The following is a 24,039-nucleotide window of genomic DNA, read 5'->3' as shown; positions in this document are numbered from 1 at the left end:
CTTCCACATTCACCTCTCTTTAAATTTACCACTCCCTCCTTCCTGCATCTCAGCCACCACCAAAACAGGTTTCGTAATGTAATATCACCTCCTACATCATGTGACAGTGCCCAGCTAGTGATTGGCTACTAGGCTTGAGTACTGCATCATGAAAGGAGGCCACATGCTTCCCCATAACTGAAAGTGCTAGCTGTTGTGGAGAAAGGGGAGGTTGGGGATTCAGTTTCCAAAAATTTAGATTTTATTAACATTTACAGTTTTTTTTTTTTAATCTATTTGATTTTTGTACTTCTTCTATATATTAAACGTAGTACTTAGCTTCTCCACACCCCAGCACTGCTTCTTTCAGTGATCCTTATGCTTTCGTCCACTCCCTGCTCACGGAATTAATTATGCTAAGCATCATACAACTTTTTTCTGTGAGCTCAGACTGTTACTTACACATCCTCTGGATTCAGTGTCATCGCACCCTGAATTTAAACCATAATGCTGCATTGAACAGCCTCCAGATATCACACCTTAGCAACATGTGAGCACTGTTTTATACAGTATTAGGAGGAAAACAAACAGTCATCAGACGATCACATGGAATATCCTTGAAATTGGTGTTGGTTCACATCACAATTTCTGTGTTTAAGACGAGTTTCTGAATTTTTTTTAAAGCGTTCCAGTGCGTTCCTCCCCACTTATTTTTTTCTTCATCTCAATTGAGGACATGTGCATTCCTAGGCATTTTATGCATTTTGCAGCATTTCATACAGAAAAAAAAACATGCAAGTTCTACTTTGTTCACTGCCCTGGTGGGAACTAGGACCACTGGAACCCATGTTAAATCTCTATCTATACTTTTTTTGTTTATACTGAATAAAAATGCACTGGACTGCACCTAGCGTGAACCAGCCCTCAAATTTGTATACCTTAAAGTTCAAACTGTAGCTTCCATACAACACTTTTCAGTTTGAAAAGAACATTTGTACTTCACATAATTAAAAGGGATACTTGTATACTGCCAAGTGCTTCAATATTTTGCCCCATGCATGTGTTAAACATACAGTTTTGCACTCATGGTTCAAAAATGATGCAAGTATCCAGTCACATTTGCTACAAAAGAAAAAAAAAACAGAACAAATGTTCTCTTGAAAAATATAATTTCACTTGTCAGTGGTGTTTTGTCCAGAAACCTCTCCGACTGTGCTCATAAAGTAGTCAGAGAACAGGTCCCGGATTCTATGCACATACAAAGGAGCACGCACAGGCTTAAAGTCCATTGGTAGGAGGCTATCCTTCACAATTTCATCATCAGTGTGTCCTTCTTTTTGGTGAACATAATTGTGAAGGATACAACAAGCTCGTACGACAGTGGCTGCTGTGTCCACATTTAGCTGCATTGTGCTGTTTAAAACTCGCCACTTATTTGATAGAATATTGAAGGCACACTCCACCATGCGTCTTGCTTTGCCTAGTCTGTAACCAAAAACTTTTTTTTTCTTAGTGAGCCCTCTATGGGCGTAAGGACAAAGAAGATTTTCAGAAAGTCCAAACGCTTCACTAGCAACCATCACAAATGGGACAGCTGGCTCAGTCTTTCCTGGAAGTGGTTGCCTAGGCGGAATATTAAATTTTCCCTCTGACAGTTTTCGTCCCATAGGAGAAGAACGGAAGGACTTGGTGTCAGTTGAACTCCCAAAGACATCTATGGCTACAAAATTATAGGAACTGTCAGCTATGGCACTTAGCACTATTGAAAAATGTCTTTTATAATTATTTGACCGTGACTCTGACATTGGAGGCATTAGAATTCGAATCTGTTTCCCATCTAGTGCCCCAATACAATTTGGAAACTGTGAAAGCTGCCAGAAGAGTTCTGCATTCTCCAACCACTGCTGTTGTGTAGGCTCAGGCATCATGGAACTCTGTAGCTCTTCCCAAATGGCTTGGCATGTTTCTTTTAAAATCTTTCCTATTGTTGTAGTGCCCATCAGGAAAAGAACACGAAGGGATGCAAACGACTCCCCAGTGGCAAGATATCTAATTTTGAAATTAAAACAAAAATAAAAGAATTTCAGTCTGTGCACGTGATAATCTACAAGTAGTATACAGTAAGAACATTATAAAATTCATGCAGTGCTTTTCATGGTTATCTCAGTTTTGTGAATCTTGCCATCATTTATCATTAAAAAAATAAATAAATAAATGCCAGTACAGTACATATGGATTACACATGCATTCTATACTACATTTTTTTTTGTTTTTAACAGCTGACTTACATCTCAAAGGAAATTACAATGATGTCCTTTATACATTTGTAAAACCAATAATGACTGAAAGGACAGCAGACATCACTTCCTATGCCTAGACTGCAGTCCACTAATTAGTAGAAGGAAGTAAAAACACAGTAAATTATGTGGGCAGAGAAACACACAATACATAACAGACACCAAAACTAAAGCTGTAAGACCATTACAGTGTATTAACCCCTTAGTGTGGGTTATTGCACAGTAACGGTAGATTTGGAACTCTAGCTATAGTTGTGTACTAAAATAGGATTTTCCCAAAAAAGCCTTACAATAAAATCTTTTTCTCAAAGTTTTTGATGGGATACACAGAAAGTGTAGATCATCTCAGTCAAATAGGTTATACTGCTGCCTTCAGGAAGTTTGGACATTGGCAAAGCAAAAAAGCCAGTCATATAACCCCGCCTAGAACAAGAGGGGAAGGAGAGAAAGGCGCCAGGTGACCAAAAAAGTGTAAAACAGTTTAATGAGTCAACATAAGAAACCAAGTAACAGGTTCAACTCACAGGGTTATCATGGAAGACTAACAGTGTCCAGATGGGCTGTGTGAAGAATCCTGTAAGGGATTGTGGGATAGTCTTTGCCGCAGCAGTGGCTCTGTGAAAACAGGAGAGAGGACACTAAAGACACAAGCTGCAGGGAGCCGAATGACAGCTGTCAAAACCCGGAGTGGAACTGACCAATCTGAACGCGTTTCAGAGACTAGTCATGCCTCCTTCCTCAGCTGGCCCAGCCTCAAACTGTCATGCTTTAGTTCTGTGAGCAAACAATACAGAAGGCTAATAACAGAAGGATGGAAACTGTGTTCTCTCAATTGACTTCAAGAAAATGATTTTGCAGATCATAAATTGTATTTTCTTTATCCTCCACTCAGAGGCATAGGAATTGTAGATAATCACAGACAAATGGGACATTTAAAAACAGTCCAAGCGAGAACATTGAGAGATCCAATCAAGATGGAAATTCTACTATAAATAGTATAGAAGAAACATTGAAGAGAGTTAACACCGTTCAGGCTAGTCAAAGTCCATGATTGAAGGTGGGTGCTGAACCTCGGCTCGCCACCAGGAGCAAAGAATGAAAGGAGAAAATGGGTGCACACCACCACAGAATCCAATGAAGAAAAGTTCTTTTATTTACATAAGTGGTACAAGGTACAGCAGGGTAGGACAGTAGATGCGTTTCACACGACTGCTATGTGCTTGTTCACTACCAAAGTACCAAGGTAGTGAACAAGCACGTAGCAGTCGTGTGAAACGCATCTACTGTCCTACCCTGCTGTACCTTGTACCACTTATGTGAATAAAGGAACTTTTCTTCATTGGATTCCGTGGTGGTGTGCGACCATTTTCTCCTTTCATAATATAGAAGAAAGCAATCCATGAAATCGGTGGAGAAGGGCTGAAGAAAAATAAAAAATGATGAGTAAGGAAGAGCACTGAGGCAGAGTTTGGAGCTATAAACTAGGACAGATGGCACCTCAAAGGGGAAATAAACTGTACCTAAGAATTTTGGGCTTCAATCACAAAATGAGGTACCAAGTAACAGCCCACGAAGCACAGATGGAATAGTACACCTTAAAAAAAAACAGGGTCCTAAATCAGGCAGCAACATGATCAGCAGGAGAAAACAGATTTATCTTTTTATGAAAAATTGTTTATCTTGGACAGACTGGACATTGTCAAATGCAAACTCCTGCAAACTCTGCTGTGTCTGGCGATGTCTCCTCTAGACAACTGCCGTATAAAAAGTGTGTTAAACGAGAACATCAGTACAAGAACAGAATCTGTTCAAATACCTAAGGCTGCATTCACACCTTGGCGTTTTGAATTGTGGGCAGATTTAATGTGTAAGGGCCAAATCGGCATGTGAAATTGCTCCATTAATTGTGCACAAAATGATACAAAAGTAAGAAGTGGTATATATCGTCTTCTATCTGAGTTTTGGGTAAAAGGTGAAAATGGGCGTGGAACCTTGGTCAAGAGAGGAGCTCTTCTCCTTTCTGTTTTTCCCTTTTGTGATCATTCTACCCTAAGAGCCCATTCAGACTAGCGCGACACGACTTTGGGGGGCGACCTGTGAAGTCGCGTGCACCGCTGTGCACCGCGACTTGCAGAGACTTCACATAATGGAAGTCTATGCAAGTCGCCTCCAGGTCGCCCCAAAGTAGTACAGGACCCTTTTTCTAAGTCGGAGCGACTTGTGTCGCTTCTATTAGAACGGGTCCTGTGCTAATCAATGGACCGCGACCGAGCGCGACTTGTCAGGCTGACAAGTTGCCTGACAAGTCGCGCTAATGTGAATGGGCTCTTACTGCTTTGACTCCTCTTCTCTGGGGCCCTCCGTTTTTCCCGTTTGCACAATAAAAGATAAGAAAAACAAACGTTTTCATTATTAATTGTTTTGGTTGGAATAGTCCTCGGGGCTTTGAACTGCTTAAGGCTAAGTTCACATGTAGTTTTTGGGGAGTTTTTCTGCTCCAGGATCAGCTCAAAAAACGCCCAACAACACAAATCCTATTCATTTCAATGGCCCCTGTTCACATCTGAGCGGTTTGATGTTTTAAGCAAAACGCCCAACGCTCAAAAAAGTACATGAGCTTCTTTTTGGGCAGATTACAGGCATTTTTATTTTTTTCCATTGGTTACTAGTCAACCTAAAAACGCCTGCACAAAAACGCTTGTAAAACGCATAAATAAAACGCCTAAAAAATGCCTGTAAATAGCAACGCCAAGATGTGAACTTAGTCTTATTCACTTTTTGATTTACAGCTGTCAACTGGGCCTTGACAGTTGAACCGATCTCCTAAATAGGATTTTTGTTATATGCCTGTTGGATTATCTCTGTGAAAAGTTTAAATCAAATGCCTGTAAAATGCTTTAATCCTTGGAGCCTAAGCCTTTTTCTGACATTTGTTGCTTACAAGTTAAAATCAGTATTTTATGCTAGAAAATTACTTAGACCCCCCAAACACTATATATTTTTTTTAGCAGAGACCCTAGAGAATAAAATGGCGATCGTTGCAATATTTTATCACACGGTATTTGCACAGCGGTCTTTTAAATGCAATTTTTGGGCAAAAAATACACTTACATGAATTAAAAAATAAAAAACAATAAAGTTAGCCCAATTATTTTGTATAATGTGAAAGACGTTACACTGAGTAAATAGATACCTAACATGTCATGCTTTAAAATTGCGCACACTTGTGGAATTGTGACAAACTTCGGTACTTAAAAATCTCCATAGGCGACACTTTAAAACATGTTAACAGTTACCTGTTTAGAGTAACAGGGGAGTTCTTGTGTTAGAATTATTGCTCTTGCTCTAATGATCGCAGCAGTACCTCACATGTGTGGTTTGAATACCGTTTTCATATGCGGGTGCGACTTGCATATGCTTTCGCTTCTGCGCGCGAGCACAGAGGGACGGAGCACTTTAAAAAATATTTTCTTATTTTATTTTTACACTATTCATTTAAAAAAAAAATTTTGATCACTTTTATTGCTGTCACAAGGAATGTAAACATCCCTTGTGACAGGTTCTCTTTATGAAGGGATCTGGGGTCTAAAAGACCTCAAATCCCTCCTCTGCACTTAAAAGCATTCAAAACGCCAAGTTTGGCTGTTTTAAATGATGTAATTTTCTAAAAAAATATGGAGCCTTTAAGGCTCCAGTACCCGGAAGTGATAACATGACATCGCTTTCAGGTTCGTACATCAGAGACACGATCAGAGCTGAATACGGCTTTGTTCGGGTCCTCGACCAGCTGGCAGACGTGCCGGCTGGTCGCTTGGGTCTCCCCGTGGGACAGGAAATCCATACGAGCCGCGGAAGGGGGGGAGGGTAGGACGACAACGTCCCCTCACGCTCCTTGTAATGACAGCCGAGTGGCTGCTCAGCTGCACAGGTTGTCATTACAAAAAAGGGGACGGTAGGCTCTAAACAACCGTACCGGAGTGATGCCTCCAGCTACAGACATCACTCCGGTACTACCCCCTAAAGCCGAGGCCGCATATTTGTGTTCTGTCAGCGCTAAGGGGTAATGAACTCAATAAACATTATTGAGAACCAATATAAGAAGTGGATATAAAAGTGGGTCACAGGCCCACTTGGCAGAGCTATAGAAGCTGCTGCTGAGAGAAAACCTTTAGAAATAAGGGTCCCTGGCTCCAGGTTACAGGTGTCAGTTTCATTTATGGATACTGGTAAATCACCCCTAGAAACAGCAAGGGGGTGTAGGATGGGGTCTGTCATTGTAGAGGACTGTCATCTTTACTGTCTTTGAAAATAACATATTTCACCACTTAGCAGAAACAAACAACCAGGCCCAGGAGAGGCAAAGCCTCACATACAATGGATATAAAAATCCTTCACACTTCTAATAAAATGTCAGGTTTCTGTGATGTGAAAAAATGAGAAAAAGATAAATAATTTCAGACCTTTTTCCACCTTTACTGTGAACTTTAAAACTGTACAACTCAATTGAAAAACAAACTGAAATCTTTAAGGGGGGGGGGGTAAAAATATGCACACCCTCTTATAACTGGGAATGCAGCTGTGTTCAGAATTAAGCAATCACATTCAAACTCCTGTTAAATAGGAGTCAGTACACATCTGCCATCGTTTAAAGTGCGTCTGATTAACCCCAAATAAATTTCAGCTGTTCTAGTAGGTCTTTCCTGACATTTTCTTAGTTGCATCCTACAGCAAAAGCCATGGTCCACAGAGAGCTTCCAAAGCATCAGCAGGATCTCATTGGTAAAAATTATCAGTCAGGAGAAAGGTACAAAAGAATTTCCAAAGCATTAGATATACCATGGAACATAGTGAAGACAGTCATCATCAAGTGCAGAAAATATGGCACAACAGTGACATTACCAAGAACTGGATGTCCCTCCAAAATGATGAAAAGACAAGAAGAAAACTGGTCAGGATGGCTGCCAAGAGACCTACAGCAACATTCAAGGAGCTGCAGGAATATCTGGCAAGTACTGGCTGTGTGGTACATGTGACAACAATCTCCTGTATTCTTCATATGTCTTGGCTATGGGGTAGAGTGGCAAGACGGAAGCCTTTTCTTACCAGCGAGACTGTCCACTTGCAGGCTTGTCCCCATCCATCGGGGGCACTGTTGCGGCGAGGTCTAGTTCTGGACTATAACCTGCTCATACTTGCTGGCCAGGCTGGGAGACCTTAAGGATCTAGATTATCCAGTGCGAAACTGCAGCTGGCTGTTGCGGCTGTTGCTTGTAGTTCCTCTGGATCTTGGTCCTCAGGATCTAACTAGTTAAAAAATGAAAAATCACAAACTTTCCCTGTTACAACTAAGACGGAGGTCCTATTCCTAACACTAGGCAGAACAAAACTGATGATAGCAGAGTCTGAGAGGTTATGCCTGCAGGGACAGCCCCCATAGGCATGGTTACGTTTTTTTCCTGCCTAGTGCCTATTCCTAGAAGCATAACCCTATGAGTCATGAAGATAAGGAGCTGCGTCTGTCGATAAATGATAGAGAAATTACGGTTTCCTATCGCAAAGCGTAGAAACCTTTGATTGGCCTGGGATATAGGCACGTGAAGCTATGCATGCTTGATGACTATGGATGCTAGAAATTCCTCTCCCTGCAGGGAGGCTATGACTGAACGAATTGACTCCATACAGAAATTACGAACGGTCAGAAACTGATTTAGAGTTTTGAGATCCAATGCCAGAAAGGAAGACTGTTTTAGGGGATCTGTCGGTATACTTGACCTATAAACCGAGGATACAGGAACAACCGAAATTCCAGTTTGTACCCCTGTGAAATGGTGGAGATAACCCAGTTGTCTTGGATTCATTCCACCCAAACCTTTGAGAACTGCAGCAGCCTTCCCCCCACCCAAGAGAGTGAGGCGCCCCTCACAGAGTAGGCTTAAAGGAAGACTTGGCTGATCTCTGGGCTTTTTCTGAGACTGCCTTGAAGGCTTGGTTCCGGTACCAGATGGTTGAGGCCGTCGCCCCCATCTGGAATTAGAAGCACTGGTTGTATGAGTGCTGGGGATCTTAACAGAAGGACGCTTGCTCTTCCTTCTCACAGGTAGCAACATACTCCCCCCCCCCCCCCCCCACGAGATCTTTTGGATATATTTATCCAGATCATCACCAAAAAGACATTCTCCCTGAAAAGGGAACCCAGCCAGTAACTTTTTAGATGGCAAGTCTACAGACCAGCTTTTTAACTAAAACTTTGCGAAACAAAGTTCGAGGTGGATCTAACAGATCTTCCACAGACTCTCCTTGAGAAAGAACTGTCTTGGACACTCGCTTCATGCGGTCTTTTAAAGACTGACAAACTCCTATGGTTGCTACTGCTGGTTGTATCGCAGATCCTGCAACTGCAAAAGAGGCTTTCAATAAAGATTCCAACTTCTTATCTGCTGGATCTTTAAAAACCTTGGCATTATCCACAGGGCCGGTTAAACTTTTGTTAACCAAAGAAATGGCAGCATTTACAGTGGGTATATACCATTTTTTAGTGAACTTTTTCCTCCATAGGATACAATGGTAAAAACCTTTTAGGAGGAACAAAAAAATCCTATCAGGATGGTCCCAATCATGTATGGGAAACGTCCAAGGACTATGAGGAGGGTGCAATGAGCCTAGAGAGGAAAGGGGACTTCAGCCATCTCTAAGAGAGGAAATTTGTGTCCAGACCAGACCATTTCAGTAAGAGACTAAATCAACAATCTCTGGGTTTGAGAGGCTGACAGAGACTCCTCTGACCCTGACTCCCCAGAAGTGGAAACCTCAGCTTGATCTTCTATAGGGTCATCATCAGCTACTTCTTTCACATCCTCTGCCCAATCCCGAATTGAATTCAGGGGGTGGCTCAGGTGAGGGGGATTCATCACATTTCTTCCCTCTTTGTGATGCTGCAATCATGTCAGCAATCTTACCCTCAAGGCTGGCTAATGCCGATGCCAAATTGTCCTTAGTGACATAGGTTGTGGCAGAAACACCTGGGGTAGCTACTATGCCTGACAAGCGCAATGGCTCAGATTGGCTAGTCACCTCTGGCTGTTCAGGGATAGCAGACACAGAGGAAGCATGGCTAGGACCTTCAAGGCCTGACGGTGGCTCTTCCAACTGTGCCCCCCCCCCCAGGCCTCTTTGGGGCAGACATTGCTTTATAGCAAGACAAACTTGAGGTACTAACTTCAGTGTACCCAAGGCTTGCGCCAAACTTTTACAGCTTATCACACACAGCACTGATTATCCCAAGATACAGGACCTGTTTGTGCCAATAATCATACACCCACAGTGATTGATGCCAAAATCATTGGTTGTCATGGTGCTGGCATTGGTCCTCCTGCACCATGGAAATTAATGACGCTGTGTGGTGCCAAGCTTGAATTATATGGCAGAGGTCCTGCCGCCATTTGGAGCTCAGTTTGGCGGCATACTATTGACCAAGCCATAGATCTCTTTAACGGTAGTCGACTTCCTGTGACTGGCAGAGATAGACAGCTAGGAAGAGAGTCAAAACACTGACCACTCTTATGCCCCGTACACACGTGCAGATTATCTGAAGACTTTTGTCTTCAGATTTACCTTTTCTATGTAGTGCAAGGGCCTGCCGGATTGCATACAAATTAAAAGTGTTTAGGTTTGACCTCATATTATATGGTTTTGGTAAGTCTGCAGACAAAAGTCTTCAGATAATCTGCACGTGTGTACGGGGCATTACAACCGGAGAACCTATCACCTAACCAGAGTGTTGGACTCAGGTGGTCCGTACTGCGGTGCTGTTCCTGATCGGGGTTGCCGCCAGGTTGGACCAGCCAGAGGGGTCAGAGTGTCGCCCATTGGAACAGACTGGAGTCACACCATTTAAATGCACTGAAGGGCTTTACTGCATCTGCCTACTGGTAATCACATAGCGTGGCTTTGGCATTTGTCACGGATTGAAGAGGAAGTCACATTATTGCGGTGGATGATTTCCATTTTCTGCACCCTGCACATCTTATTTGGACTTTATCTTTCTCTTTTTTGATTTTTGAAATATTATGAACACTATGATATTTTCATACGGCCGTTGTGTTATTGCAATTTGTATCAAATTATTCACTGTTTAATTTTATTTCCTATCCACTTTCATGCATATGTTTTGATTACATATATTTCAAGTTAGCGCAGCTCTATTCTTTATATACAGATAAGGTTACAATAAGTGCATACAAACCAAGATAAGAGTTAAACAAGCATCAGTTGTAGTAACGATGACTAGTCTCAAATAACAAATAACAGAGAAACCATTGATGCTCAGAAAGGGAAAACATAAGAAAAAACAAAAAAATGGACCGTTTGAGTACCAGTAAGGGGCTGGACAAAAGAAATATGCACGCCCAAAAGAAAAATAATGCATTGGGCCCCCTAGACCATGTTGCGACTGAAAAGCGGTCCATGCATATGTAACTATGGCGGCCCCCGGACACACGAACAGGGGGTCGGACACCCCCAAGGGGAACACTCTGTGTCCGAGGCCCCAGAACGTGCGCCAGAGGGGACTAAGAGAGGACCTTGTTGGGGACAAAGTGAACAAGGGGAGCATGCGTAAGAATATGCCGGGAAGGACAGGTAAGTGGTAACTACACATGATAAACAAGGTCCTCCTGATATCATGGTACTACAGTTCTACATGGGGAGGGGGGAGAAGTAAGGGGGTAAAACAGAAGAAACGGAAAGGAACAAGAAGGGCAGCCATAAAAGGGGGAAATAGAGGGAGAGCAATGGAGAGGGATAGAAAGAATAAAAAAAGGGGGGGGGATGGTGGAAGGAACGGGAGAGCCCGTCACAGCTAGGCCCGGAGAGGTAAACGCAGCCAGTTAGCCTGATGCTCCCAACAATTTACTGTATTCGGCAGAGAATGAGAAGTGGAGCCAAGTGGCCCATGTGGTGTAAAATTTGGCAGGGGAGTCGTGGGCCTGGACGGTCAGGTCTTCTATCTCCGCTACCCTGCCCACCCTGCGAAGCCAGTCCGCAACGTTAGAAGGGCAGGGAGAGAGCCAATGACACGGAACGCTCATCCTCGCCGCATTAACTAGGTGGAGGGTCAACGGTTGCTTGTATGCTTTTTGTGGGATAGATGAGTGGTGAAGGAGGTATTGAGCCGGGGAAAAGACTGGGGAGAAGGTGGTGATTTGTCCAATACGAGAGTGGACCTCCTGCCAAAAGGGTCTTATAAGAGGTCAGTCCCACCATATGTGAAGCAAGGTGCCCGTATGTTTGTGGCACCTTCAACACATGGGGGAGGCGTCCGACGAAAACTTGTGTAGAATATCTGGGGTCCTCTACCATTTGGAAAATATTTTAAAACCACTTTCTTGCACGTACACATTCCTGGAGCCCTTGTGCATGTGCGTAAAGATCCTGTCCCAATCCTCACCACAAAGTGAAATGGAGAGGTCTTCTTCCCAGCGATCACAGAGCCGTGCGACCCTAGAAGGGAGTCTCGGCGAGAGGACGGAGTATAAGCCTGAAATTAAATGACGTTGAGGTTCCGTACGAGCGCACAGGTCCTCAAAGGGGGTGATGTCTCTGTGCCATGCATTAAGGTCATTGGTGTGCAGTAGGAAGTCACTAATTTGCAGGTAATTAAAAAAGGGGAGTTTATACTTGGGGAATCTCCGTGTCAGGTCCGAGTGTGTGAGGAGGGAGCCCTCCTTGAAGAAATGAGCCGCCCTATACGGAACGTCAGTCAAGGGTACAAGTGGATCAAGGCGTGCCAGGCCGGGAATGAAGTCCAGGCTGTAGGGCTACGGTCTTGAAGATATGCCCAATGTTTTACAAAGCAGATGAAAAATGAGTAGGGTAGCGTTCGTAAGAGGGTGTTTCGCGCAGGGCGCCGGAGTGGAATTGGGACTAGTCCAAGGTAGGAAGTGTATGGGAAAAGGAGACATAGAATCCTCAAGATTCACCCAGTCCTTCTTGAAGCGACTATTGTGCCAGTCCACGATCCTAGATAAGTGGCAAAGCCAGTAGTACCTTTGTAAATGGGGTAGGCCCAGACCCCCGGATGTCTTCGGTGCAGTTAGAAGATCCCAAGACAACCTGGGGCGCTTGGAGCGCCAAATAAAGTTGGCGCATATACATCGATAAGTGTCAGGTAAACTCCAACAGTTTGGCTAATCAGCGAATTCTCGCATTGGCGCGAATACGCATGCGCGCCCAACTCCGGGCAAGATCAACTAAGAACGTGCGTGCGCCAATGCGCACACACGCACGCAGGACGTGACGGCGATTGGCGCCAAACGGCCTATTTAAACTCAGCAATGACAGGTACTAGTTGCTGGATGATCTTCAGCTCCCTGTGTCCCTTGTGCCTTGTTTTGCCTTTATCTTGGATTTCCTGTTGCCGACCCGGATTGTTTGACCATCGACTCTTCTTGATACCTCTGGCTTTTGACCCTTTGGCTTGTCCCTGGACTTTCCCTGTTTTCTCCAGTGTCTGACCCGGCTTGGCTATTGACTCCGCTTTACCAGTCTCCTGTGGGCTATCCAACTCACCATGTTCCTGCAGCACACCTGCCTGGCTTGTCAAGTGTTCCAGATCCACCTTGGACCTATCACCCATTGGCCTCAGCCACCATCTGGCCATCCCAGCCGGCAACCCGTGCTACTTCGGGCACAGCACTCCCTGTCTCACCTCCAGGGGTGTTCTGCACCTAGCCGCAAGGGGAGCCCTCTCTACACTCCGGCTTCGGATCAGGTAAATGACAATAAGATTGAAAGAATACAATGGGGATTTTAATGGGAATCATTTGAAGGATATATAACAGCCTAGGGAGAATGTTCATTTTTATGATGGCCAGTCTGCCAAACCACGAGAAGTACCCTCATTCCTATTTAGACAAATCAGACTTGACCTCCATGAAGATGGGGGTGAAGTTCATTGCATATAGATCGGACAGCTTGGATGGAATCTGAATACCCAGATAAATAATGGCCTGGGATTCCCACCGGAAAGGGAAATTTTGTTGGCAGAAAGATTGAAGGTGTGCCGGTAGGGAAACATTCAGCGCCTCAGACTTTGAGTAATTTATTTTAAGGTTCGAAAGTGCTCGGAACATATCCAGGTCCTTCAGGAGGTTTGGCAAAGTGGTTATTGGTTGCGTGAGGAATAATAAAATATCATCAGCATAGGCCGCGAGTTTATATGACTTGGCACCTACAGTCACTCCACGAATATCTGGATTTGAGTTGAGCTTGCGAAGTAAGGGTTCCAGGGTAAGGATAAAAATGAGGGGGGATAAGGGGCAACCCTGACGCTGCCATTAGACACGGAGAAGGCATCCGACAGGTGGTCGTTGACTCGCACTCTTGCCGTGGGATCAGAGTATAGGGCCCGGACAAAGCCCAGCATCCTTCTGGAGATACCAATAGCCTCAAGGGTTGCGACCATGTAATCCCACGCTATCCTGTCGAATGCCTTCTCCGCGTCGAGCGACAGGAAAAAGCCTGGTGTGTGGGATGAGGTAAGCCAGTGATGGATGATAAGAGCCTTAATGGTGTTGTCCCTGGCATCACGACCAGGGACAAACCCCACCTGGTCTAGGGAGATGATGTCGAGGATAAGATGTAGGAACATTTGCTTTGACAACCGCTTTCTTGACAGGAGATTTCCCTCACTTTTGGAGAGTTGTCCTATCACTTCTATTACATCTGCACAACATTTCTTCTTTCCCCAGAGAATTTATATCCTCCCAGTAATGCTGTCCATTGTTTGGGATCAGCTTCTCCATCACCTGGATTTATGGTAAAAGATGCTGGAGCCAGCCATGCCACAGTAGAGCAGTAAGCATGCTTCCTGGTCAGTGCTGAGAGAAATTATAAAAATACACAACAGGGAGATCCTGCACCCCCTGCAACTCATGGTGCGGTCAGAAAAAAAGGAAACCTCTCCTCCTCTGGTGTTTTCACAGAGTAAACACTGCACTGAATTCCTGGATGGTAGGAACACAAAAAGAACTGAGGGATAAAGAGGGGCAGTAAGGAATTTGAAAGTTTCTGCTTATGTTTCCTGCCGTAGGTGAAACCAAAAATTTCTCACGTAGCTGTCCGGAAAGACTATTGGGGAAACAGTGGTGTTTAAAGAGGAGATCCAGCCACTTGTGGTAAAAATAAAAAAGTCAGCAGCTACACTTTTTGTATTAAAAAACAGCCACTCACCTGTCCCAGGATCCAGGCGGTCTCACCCACTGGCATTGGTCCCTGACGCCCGCATCTTCACTATGGGAACCCGGGTGTGACAGTTTGCGGCTTCACAGCCGGATGCCCACTGCGCATGCGCGAGTCGCGCTGCGCATCGTGAGGGGTGGATGTCTTCTAGGACCTGTCAGTGTCCTAGAAGACTGCAGGGGGGAGGAAGGAGAACTTCCGTTGCCGAGCGAAAGGAAGTGGAAAGCAGGTACCTGTCAAAATTATGTACCCGCTCCTCAAAAGTGCCAATTGTTTAAGAGGAGCGGGGAACAAGTCCTTAAAGCGGAACTTCCCCTTTTGGGTGGAGTTTCGCTTTAAATAAAGACTGTTAAACCCCCAAGGGATAAGTAGTTGGATAAAACTTGATACCTCCACATGGAAGGTGGAATAGGCTCCTACACTTATACATGGCTGATATTAAAAAACACAGAGGGATGTTATTAAAACTGAAAAAGACAGAATCTGGAGAAGCTGTGCATAGTAACCATACAATTTCTAGCGTTAACTTGTTCAGATTGAAGGTGTGCCGGTAGCACTTCCTTATTGTGGCCCTTTAACTGGGCTTTAAAGCTCAGGAGGTAGCCCAGCTTCTGTATCATGTGATTGGCTCATGATCAGTCACATGATCAGCAGCCTTTCTAGCTGGCTCCCAATTAGAAGCTGCGACAGAGACCTGTCGGACAGCTTGCTCAGTGTGCTAGCAGAGCACAGTGAGCAAGTGCTTGGCACACAACCTTATGCTGTTGTGAACATGTACAGTATATCCAGTGGCTGGGTGTTAAAACCAACTTTATTGCCTCTGCATATATGTGTTATGCAGTCGGCTAGAGGTTAAGCTTTGAAACAAGAGCTAGAAGCTTACTGGTTGCCATGCACAGCTGATTCAGATTCTGGCTGCCTCAGGGTGTTCTGTAAAAAAAGTGTTAGAGAGGAATGGGTGTCCTGCACACACAAGAAAACACAACACAGAGAAGAGAGATCCTTCACATAATAGAAAGGGTGTTACTGGTAGCAATAATATTTTTATCCAAATATAGAGCACATACCTTAGGGTTACAATGAGACGTTCTTCAGGGGATATGCTCTTTCTCATATTTGTGGTCATCCTCATTAACCTAGGACGCAGTACCTCCAAAAGAGCATCAAAGGTATCAACAGACATCCGGGTGTAGCTAAAAAACTTCTCTGGATACTTTCGAAGATCTCTGAACAAAAGGGAGAAATGCCCTATTGAAAGCCTCTGAGAGATTAGTGGATGAACCCAGAAGCGGCGTTGACGTTTTCTCTTCTGATCCAAGGCTTTCTTTCTTCTCCTTAGCAAGAGCATCATTGTAACCATCTTGCCCATATCTTCGTAAAAATCCATTTTAGGATATTGTCACTTCATTTGTCAATGCAGATAAGACTGAAGGATAACAGCTAGTGTAAACTTGTGGCAGAATGGGGTCTCCCTGGTAATAGAAGAAAAACATTTTGCAATATGTCACTTATTTGGCCAAAACCACACTCTTACACACTGCATTTCAGAGTTCCGGTCTGAACTACCGTATTTTCCGGCGTATAAGACGACCCCCCCTATTACATGATCTACAGGTAATACTTATACTTAGGTTACCTTGGAGATATTATACTCGGCGTATAAGACGACCCCCCATTTTATGGGGGATTTTTTTGAGGTTCAAAAGTAGTCTTATACGCCAGAAAATACAGTAATCTAAAATACATATTTATCATTTCAATAACAACTATTGAAAACAGTGTTTTTTATGTGGCTATCATTCTCATCAATTTCTTCTCCCCTCCAGGAACACTGTCAGATTTTGTTTAATGCTTGGTATGCTAGCTCAACAGAATTTGCCAACAGCTGTGAACCTGACTGTCTAATTATATGTAAAATGATCCCCTAAGGCTCCATTCACACTACCGCGACTTGTCAGGCGACTTGTCAGCCTGACAAGTCGCGGTCCCTCACGGTCCATGCACTGGTACAGGACCCGTTCTAATAGGAGCGACACAAGTCGCTCCGACTTAGAAAAAGGGTAATGTACTACTTTGGGGCGACCTGGAGGCGACTTGCATTGACTTCCACTATGTGAAGTCCGTGCAAGTCGCACCGAAGTCGCGGTGCACGGGACTACACAGGTCGCCACCGAAGTCGTGCCGCTTCAGTGTGAATGCGGTCTTAACCTGAACTTCAGGAAGATATTTTAAAAAAGTTAACAAAGTTGCGTATTTAGATAATTGAGGCTCTGTTCACATATATGCATTTTAGATGTGTTTTGAACCGCATCCAACTCACATAACATGTGAACCAAACCAGCTTTCTATGGAGCCAGTTCACATATATGTGGTGCAATGGCAGTGCAAATTTACTGCAAATTTTATAAGAGTCCTGTGTGTTTCCTGAGAACTGCGGTGCCATTCAGATAAGAATTACAGGTTCATTACTTTCTATGGAAACGCATCTCAATTGCACACCTTGTCAGTTTTGAACATGAATTCAGTGTGAAAAAAAAAACAGCGTGAAAAAAAAAAACAGCGTGGGGTCCCCCCCCACATCCATACCAGACAAAATTTATTCCAGACCCTTATCTGAGCATGCAGTCTGGCAGGCCAGGAAAGTGGGGGTGGGGAGGTGAGCGAGCTCTGCCACCCCCAGCCCAATCTACCTTGTCCCCATGTTGATGAAGACAAGAGCCTCTACTCCCCAACCCTGTCTGGTGGTTGTGGGGGGTCTTATCAGACTCAGGAACCCCCCTTTAACAAGGGGCCCCCATATCTCGACCCCCCCATGTAAAAAAGTAAGAGGAAAAAAAGCTCCACACCTGTAGCTAACTCCTCCCATCTACCTGCTCCGCGGTCTGACAGTTCTTAAATAGCTATGAGGCAGGGCCACTCGGCGATGGGCGAACTGGGTGGCCCTGTCCCCTTGTGATATCATCGACTGGTGCACGTTGGGTCGATGATGTCACAGGGGGCACAACATTGTTTTTGTTTTTTTTAATAGGAATGGAAGCCTTTCATGACAGTTTTGCTTACATGTTACGATGTAATCACCATGTGCGCATGTGCTGAGTGATATACCAGTACATCACTTAGCCAGGCTGCGCCGCATGTTAGCATTAAATGTACTGTTAACTAGGGATGCAACGATCCGATATTCTGATCGGATATCGGCGCCGATATGGGCATAATAGCTGGATCGAGGGATCAGTAAAATTAACAGATCCACGGGCCGATCCGTTTTTGCTCTTTACATACAGTGCCTTGTGAAAGTATTCGGCCCCCTTGAACTTTTCAAACTTTTGCCACATTTCAGGCTTCAAACATAAACATATAAAACTGTAATTTTTTGTGAAGAATCAACAACAAGTGGGACACAATCATGAAGTGGAATGAAATTTATTGGATATTTCAAACTTTTTTAACAAATAAAAAACTGAAAAATTGGGCGTGCAAAATTATTCAGCCCCTTTACTTTCAGTGCAGCAAACTCTCTCCAGAAGTTCAGTGAGGATCTCTGAATGATCCAATGTTCACCTAAATGACTAATGATGATAAATAGAATCCACCTGTGTGTAATCAAGTCTCTGTATGAATGCACCTGCACTGTGATAGTCTCAGAGGTCCGTTTAAAGCGCAGAGAGCATCATGAAGAACAAGGAACACACCAGGCAGGTCCGAGATACTGTTGTGGAGAAGTTTAAAGCCGGATTTGGATACAAAAAGATTTCCCAAGCTTTAAACATCCCAAGGAGCACTGTGCAAGTGATAATATTGAAATGGAAGGAGTATCAGACCACTGCAAATCTACGAAGACCTGGCTGTCCCTCTAAATTTTCAGCTCATACAAGGAGAAGACTGATGATCACTCTGGATGAACTGCAGAGATCTACAGCTGAGGTGGGAGACTCTGTCCATAGGATAACAATCAGTCGTATACTGCACAAATCTGGCTTTTATGGAAGAGAGGCAAGAAGAAAGCCATTTCTTAACCGCTTGCCGACCGCCGCACGACTATTTACGTCGGCAGTCAGCCCCTCACAGGCAAAGCGACGTAGGGCTACGTCGCTAGCCTGTGAGGCTCTAGGGAGCGAGCACGCGCCGCCGGAGGCGCGCTCCCACTCCCGCGTGGTCACGGACCCCCCCGCGCGTGTGCCCGGCGGACCCGATGTCCGATCGTCACGATCGTCCGTTAGAGCGGGAGAAAGGCAGGCGGCTAATGTAAACACAGCCGCCTGTCAGTCTCCCCTGTTTAAGAATGGAGATCAGACGGTTCTACTATGTAGGACCGTTGATCTCTGTTCTTACACTAGTAGCCACAGCCAATCACAGTTAGAAACACGCCCCTAGGACACACTTAACCCCTCCCTCTCCAATACAGTTAACTCCTTCACTGCCAGTGTCATTTTTACAGTAACAGTGCATATGTATAGCACTGATTACTGCAGTAATGTCACTGGTAACCCCAAAAGTGTCAAAAATGTCAGTCAAGGGTCCGATCTGTCCGCCTCAATGTCGCAGTCCTGCAAAAAAAATTGCAGATCGCCGCCATTACTCGTTAAAAAAAAAAAAACAACAAAAATGACAAAAATCATTTCCTTCGTTAGTAAACGCGATAACTTTTGCGCATACCAATCAAAATACGCTTTTTGCGATTTTTTTTACCAAACATATGTAGCATAAAACAAATTGGCCGAAAATGTTAAAAAATTTAGATTTTTACTTTTTTTTTTGGGAATTTCATATAAAAATTTTTTAAAAATATTGTTATTTTTGCAAAATTGACGCTCTTTTTTTGTTTATAGCGCATGATCAAAAAATCAAACAGGTGATCAAATACCACCAAAAGAAAGCTCTGTTTGTGGGAAAAAAAGGACGTCAAATTCGTTTAGGTACAGAGTCGCACGACCGCGCAATTGTCCGTTAAAGTCACGCAGTGCCGAATCGCAAAATAGGCCCTGGTCAGGAAGGGGGTAAAATCTTCCGGGGCTTAAGTGGTTAAAGATATCTATAAAAAGTGTTGTTTAAAGTTTGCCACAAGCCACCTGGGAGACACACCAAACATGTGGAAGAAGGTGCTCTGGTCAGATGAAACCAAAATCAAACTTTTTGGCAACAATGCAAAACGTTATGTTTGGCGTAAAAGCAACACAGCTCATTACCCTGAACACACCATCCCCACTGTCAAACATGGTGGTGGCAGCATCATGGTTTGGGCCTGCTTTTCTTCAGCAGGGACAGGGAAGATGGTTAAAATTGATGGGAAGATGGATGGAGCCAAATACAGGACCATTCTGGAAGAAAACCTGATGGAGTCTGCAAAAGACCTGAGACTGGGACAGAGATTTTTCTTCCAACAAGACAATGATCCAAAACATAAAGCAAAATCTACAATGGAATGGTTCACAAATAAACATATCCAGGTGTTAGAATGGTCAAGTCAAAGTCCAGACCTGAATCCAATCGAGAATCTGCGGAAAGAACAGAAAACTGCTGTTCACAAACGCTCTCCATCCAACCTCACTGAGCTCGAGCTGTTTTGCAAGGAGGAATGGGCAAAAATTTCAGTCTCTCGATGTGCAAAACTGATAGAGACATACCCCAAGTGACTTACAGCTGTAATCGCAGCAAAGTGTGGAAAGTGGGGTCCCCCAAGGATCTGTCCTGGGACCAATCCTGTTAAATTTATTCATAAATGATCTAGAGGAGGGGATAACCAGCACAATCTCGGTATTTGCGGATTATACTAAACTAAGAAGGCCAACATCTTCTATGCAGGATGTGGAAACCTTACAAGCAGACCTGAACCAAATAATCGGGTGGGCAACTACATGGCAGATGAGGTTTAATGTTGAAAAATGTAAAGTAATGCACTTGGGCATCAGAAACACAAAGCTACTCACTAGGGGGTTGAACCTCTGGGTGAATCTAAGGCTCCGTTCACATGTAGGCGTTGGCGTTTTTCAGGCGTTTGTTTATCGTTTTTCAGGCGTTTTACAGGCGTTTTTATAGGCGTTTTTGCAAGCGTTTTACAGGCGTTTTTTTGGGCGTTTTTAACAGGTGTTTTTGGTGACCAATGGAAAAGCAGAGTGTTTTTTTTACAACATTTGCAAAGGAACCTCCCAGGGACCTCCTCCTCTGCATTGGACCTCCCAGGGACCTCCTCTTCTGCATGATCTTTTTTTTTTATGGTTCTGGACATGCTACAGAGCTGAAACTTCACAGGTACACTTTTTAGACCCCCCAGACACTAAAATTAAAACTAAATCCAAAGAAATCTTTTTTTTTTATTTTTTTTTTATTTTTTTCAATAATTGGCTCTCTATCAAAAACGACAATTTTTAAGAACTTTTTTTTGCCTGATTCATAGTCCCTGGGGCATGATCCAGAACCCTAGGCACTTTTTAGGGGCATTTATTGGGTTTTAGGGCTTCAAAATGGTGTTTTTTGATTCCATATATATATCTACATTACGGTCACCTTGGCATAGCAGAGTCAATTTACCCTAAACTACATTACGGTCACCTTGGCATGGAAGAGTTTGGTCAGCCTGGCATAGCAGAGTCAGTTCACCTAAACTTCGTTACGGTCACCTTGGCATGGAAGAGTTTGGTCAGCCTGGCATAGCAGAGTCAGTTCACCTAAACTTCGTTACGGTCACCTTGGCATGGAAGAGTTTGGTCAGCCTGGCATAGCAGAGTCAGTTCACCTAAACTTCGTTACGGTCACCTTGGCATGGAAGAGTTTGGTCAGCCTGGCATAGTAGAGTCAGTTCACCTAAACTTCGTTACGGTCACCTTGGCATGGAAGAGTTTGGTCAGCCTGGCATAGTAGAGTCAGTTCACCTAAACTTCGTTACGGTCACCTTGGCATGGAAGAGTTTGGTCAGCCTGGCATAGCAGAGTCAGTTCACCTAAACTTCGTTACGGTCACCTTGGCATGGAAGAGTTTGGTCAGCCTGGCATAGCAGAGTCAGTTCACCTAAACTACATTACGGTCACCCTGGTGTGGCAGCAGGCTACGGTCACCTTGGTATGGCAGGGTCTGGTCACCTAAACTGCCTAACTGCTGTTCTCCATGTTTCAGGAAAATGTGCTCACAGCAGAGGCATGCCAAGGGGGTGGAGACCTGGGTGGAGAGCTGGGTGGAGAGCTGGGTGGAGAGTTGTGCTGTTTGAGCTGATCAGGAGCAACTAAACGCTTGTAAAACGCCTGTGAAACGCCAAATATCACTTTACATTGAGGTCTATGGAACAAAACGCCTGTGATCTGCCCAAAAAGAAGCTCAAGTACTTTTTTGAGCGTTGGGCGTTTTCCTTAGGACGTCAAAACGCTCAGCTGTGAACAGGGGTCATTGCAATGAATGGGATTTGTCTTGTTGGGCGTTTTGAGAGCTGATTAGTGAGCAGAAAAACGCTCCAAAAACGCTCAAAAACGCCCACATGTGAACGGAGCCTAAGATGGAAAAGGACCTGGGGGTACTAGTGGACAACAGGCTTGGCAGTGGCATGCAATGCCAAGCCGCTGCAAGCAAAGCCAACAGAATACTGGGATTTATAAAAAAGGGGATTTACTCCAGAAATAAAGAGATTATTCTCCCACTCTACAAGACTCTGGTCTAGCCACATTTGGAGTATGCCGTCCAGTTCTAGGCACTGGTCCTCAGAAAGGTTGTGCTGGAACTGGAGAGAGTCCAGAGAAGGGCAACAAAAATAATTAGGGGAATGGAGGACATCAGCTATGAGGAAAGACTGCAAGCATTGAACTTATTCTCTCTGGAGAAGAGATGCTTGAGAGGGGATATTATATCAATGTACAAATACTGTACTGGTGATGACCCTAGCATAAGGAACACATTTTTCAGAAAAAGGGAATACAATAAGACACGTGGCCACTCACTAAAACTAGAGGGAAAACAGTTTAACCCTAAAATACATAAGGGGTTCTTTACTGTCAGAGCAGTAAGGATGTGGAATTCTCTTTCACAAACATTGGTATGAGCAGGGAGCATCGATAGTTTCAAAAAACTATTAGATGGGCACCTTAAAGACCACAACATACAGGGGTATACAATGTACGGTTAACAGCAAACACACACATCATAGGTTTAACTGGATGGACTGATGTCTTTTTTCAACCTCACAAACTATGTAACTATAATAGAGAGGGTGGGTGCTGTGTGCATCAATGAACATCAGAGAAAAGGATTTTACGGTAAGAAAAAAATCTAATTTTCTCTTTCGTTCATTGACGGACACAGCTCCAGAATCTTCTTGATCATTGGAACGTCCCAAAGCAGTGTTAAAAATGAGGGGTGGAAAAAAACACAGCAGAAAAAAAAATTCCCAAAAAAGGCTAAACCTAACCAACCAGGTAACATGGAGCTCACCTGGAAAAAAAAATACACCCTCAAAGAGAACTAGACCTCTTTGCGACCTGCAAAACTTTGCGACCAAAAGCAGCATCCGCAGATGCCAGCACATCTATTTTATAAAATGTTGTGAAAGTGTGCACAGACGACCAGGTGGATGCCTTGCAAACCTGCACCACCAACGCCTGATGGCGGAAGGCCCAGGAGGCACTAAGCGCCCGTGTAGAATACGCCTTAACAGGGAAAGGAGGAGCCTGACCCTTGATTAAATAAAATAGGCCAGCACTACGGTCTGTCTGATCCATCTGGAAATGGTCACAGCAGACGCGGCCTACCCCTTGCGAGGTCCATCCATAAGAACAAAAAGTGAGTCTGATTTCCTAAATGACTCGGTTGCCGCCAAGTACACCCTGATCGCCCGAACCACATCGAGGGAATGCAGGGCAATCTCCTGAGGATGCTTAGGCTTAGGACACAAGGAGGGAAACACAATGTCTTCATTCAGATGAAAACCAGAGACAACCTTAGGAAGGAATGACTGACAAGGGCGAAGCACCATTTTATCTCTGTGAGCCACCAAATAAGGTGAACGACAAGACAAAGCAGCCAGCTCCGACACTCTGCGTGCAGAAGTAATCGCCACCAAGGAGGCTACCTTCTGGGACAATATAAGCAGAGGTATCCTGCAAATATTTTCAAAACGCGGTTTTTATAAACCGACAGTACCAAATTGAAATCCCACGGGAGACAATGGAGACCGCCAAAATTCGAGCCACCGAAAAGTCACAGGGAGAAACACCCAGAGACTCACACCAGGCAATGTACGACTTCCAGACGCAATGGTAAATCTTCCTAGGAGGTAGATTTCCCAGCTTTCAACAGCGTGGGAATCACCAAGTCAGACAACCCCCTATACTTCAGCACCTGACTTTAAACAGCCGAGCCGTTAAAGCAAGCAAATGTAAAGCAGGATGGAAGATCGGCCCTTGGGCCAATAGGTCTTCTCTGAGAGGGAGTCGCAAAGGGACATCGGCTACCAGCCGAATTAGATCCACGTACCAAGACCGGCGAGGCCAGTCTGGGGCCACTAGGATGACCGGAATCCCTTCTGCCTTGATCCTTCGCAGAAGTC

At 44.3% G+C, this 24,039-nt stretch overlaps 1 protein-coding gene across 1 annotated transcript; it reads right to left on the bottom strand.

Annotated features, from left to right (window-relative positions):
• Positions 1–977: 977 nt before the first annotated feature.
• Positions 978–15,981, bottom strand: LOC309568615 (uncharacterized protein). Its single transcript, XM_082274323.1, has 2 exons — positions 15,581–15,981; positions 978–2,028 (listed from the first exon to the last, which is right to left on the bottom strand). Exons 1-2 carry the CDS (start codon positions 15,898–15,900, stop codon positions 1,152–1,154), a joined length of 1,197 nt encoding a protein of 398 aa, XP_082130449.1. The 5' UTR covers positions 15,901–15,981; the 3' UTR covers positions 978–1,151.
• Between the last annotated feature and the right edge of the window lie 8,058 nt (positions 15,982–24,039).

This window comes from Pelophylax lessonae, assembly GCF_965119305.1.
Source record: "Pelophylax lessonae genome assembly, chromosome: 1".
Lineage (NCBI taxonomy): Eukaryota > Metazoa > Chordata > Amphibia > Anura > Ranidae > Pelophylax > Pelophylax lessonae.
Note: the sequence above shows the minus strand (reverse complement) of the source record. Positions and strands in the feature narration are given on the sequence as shown.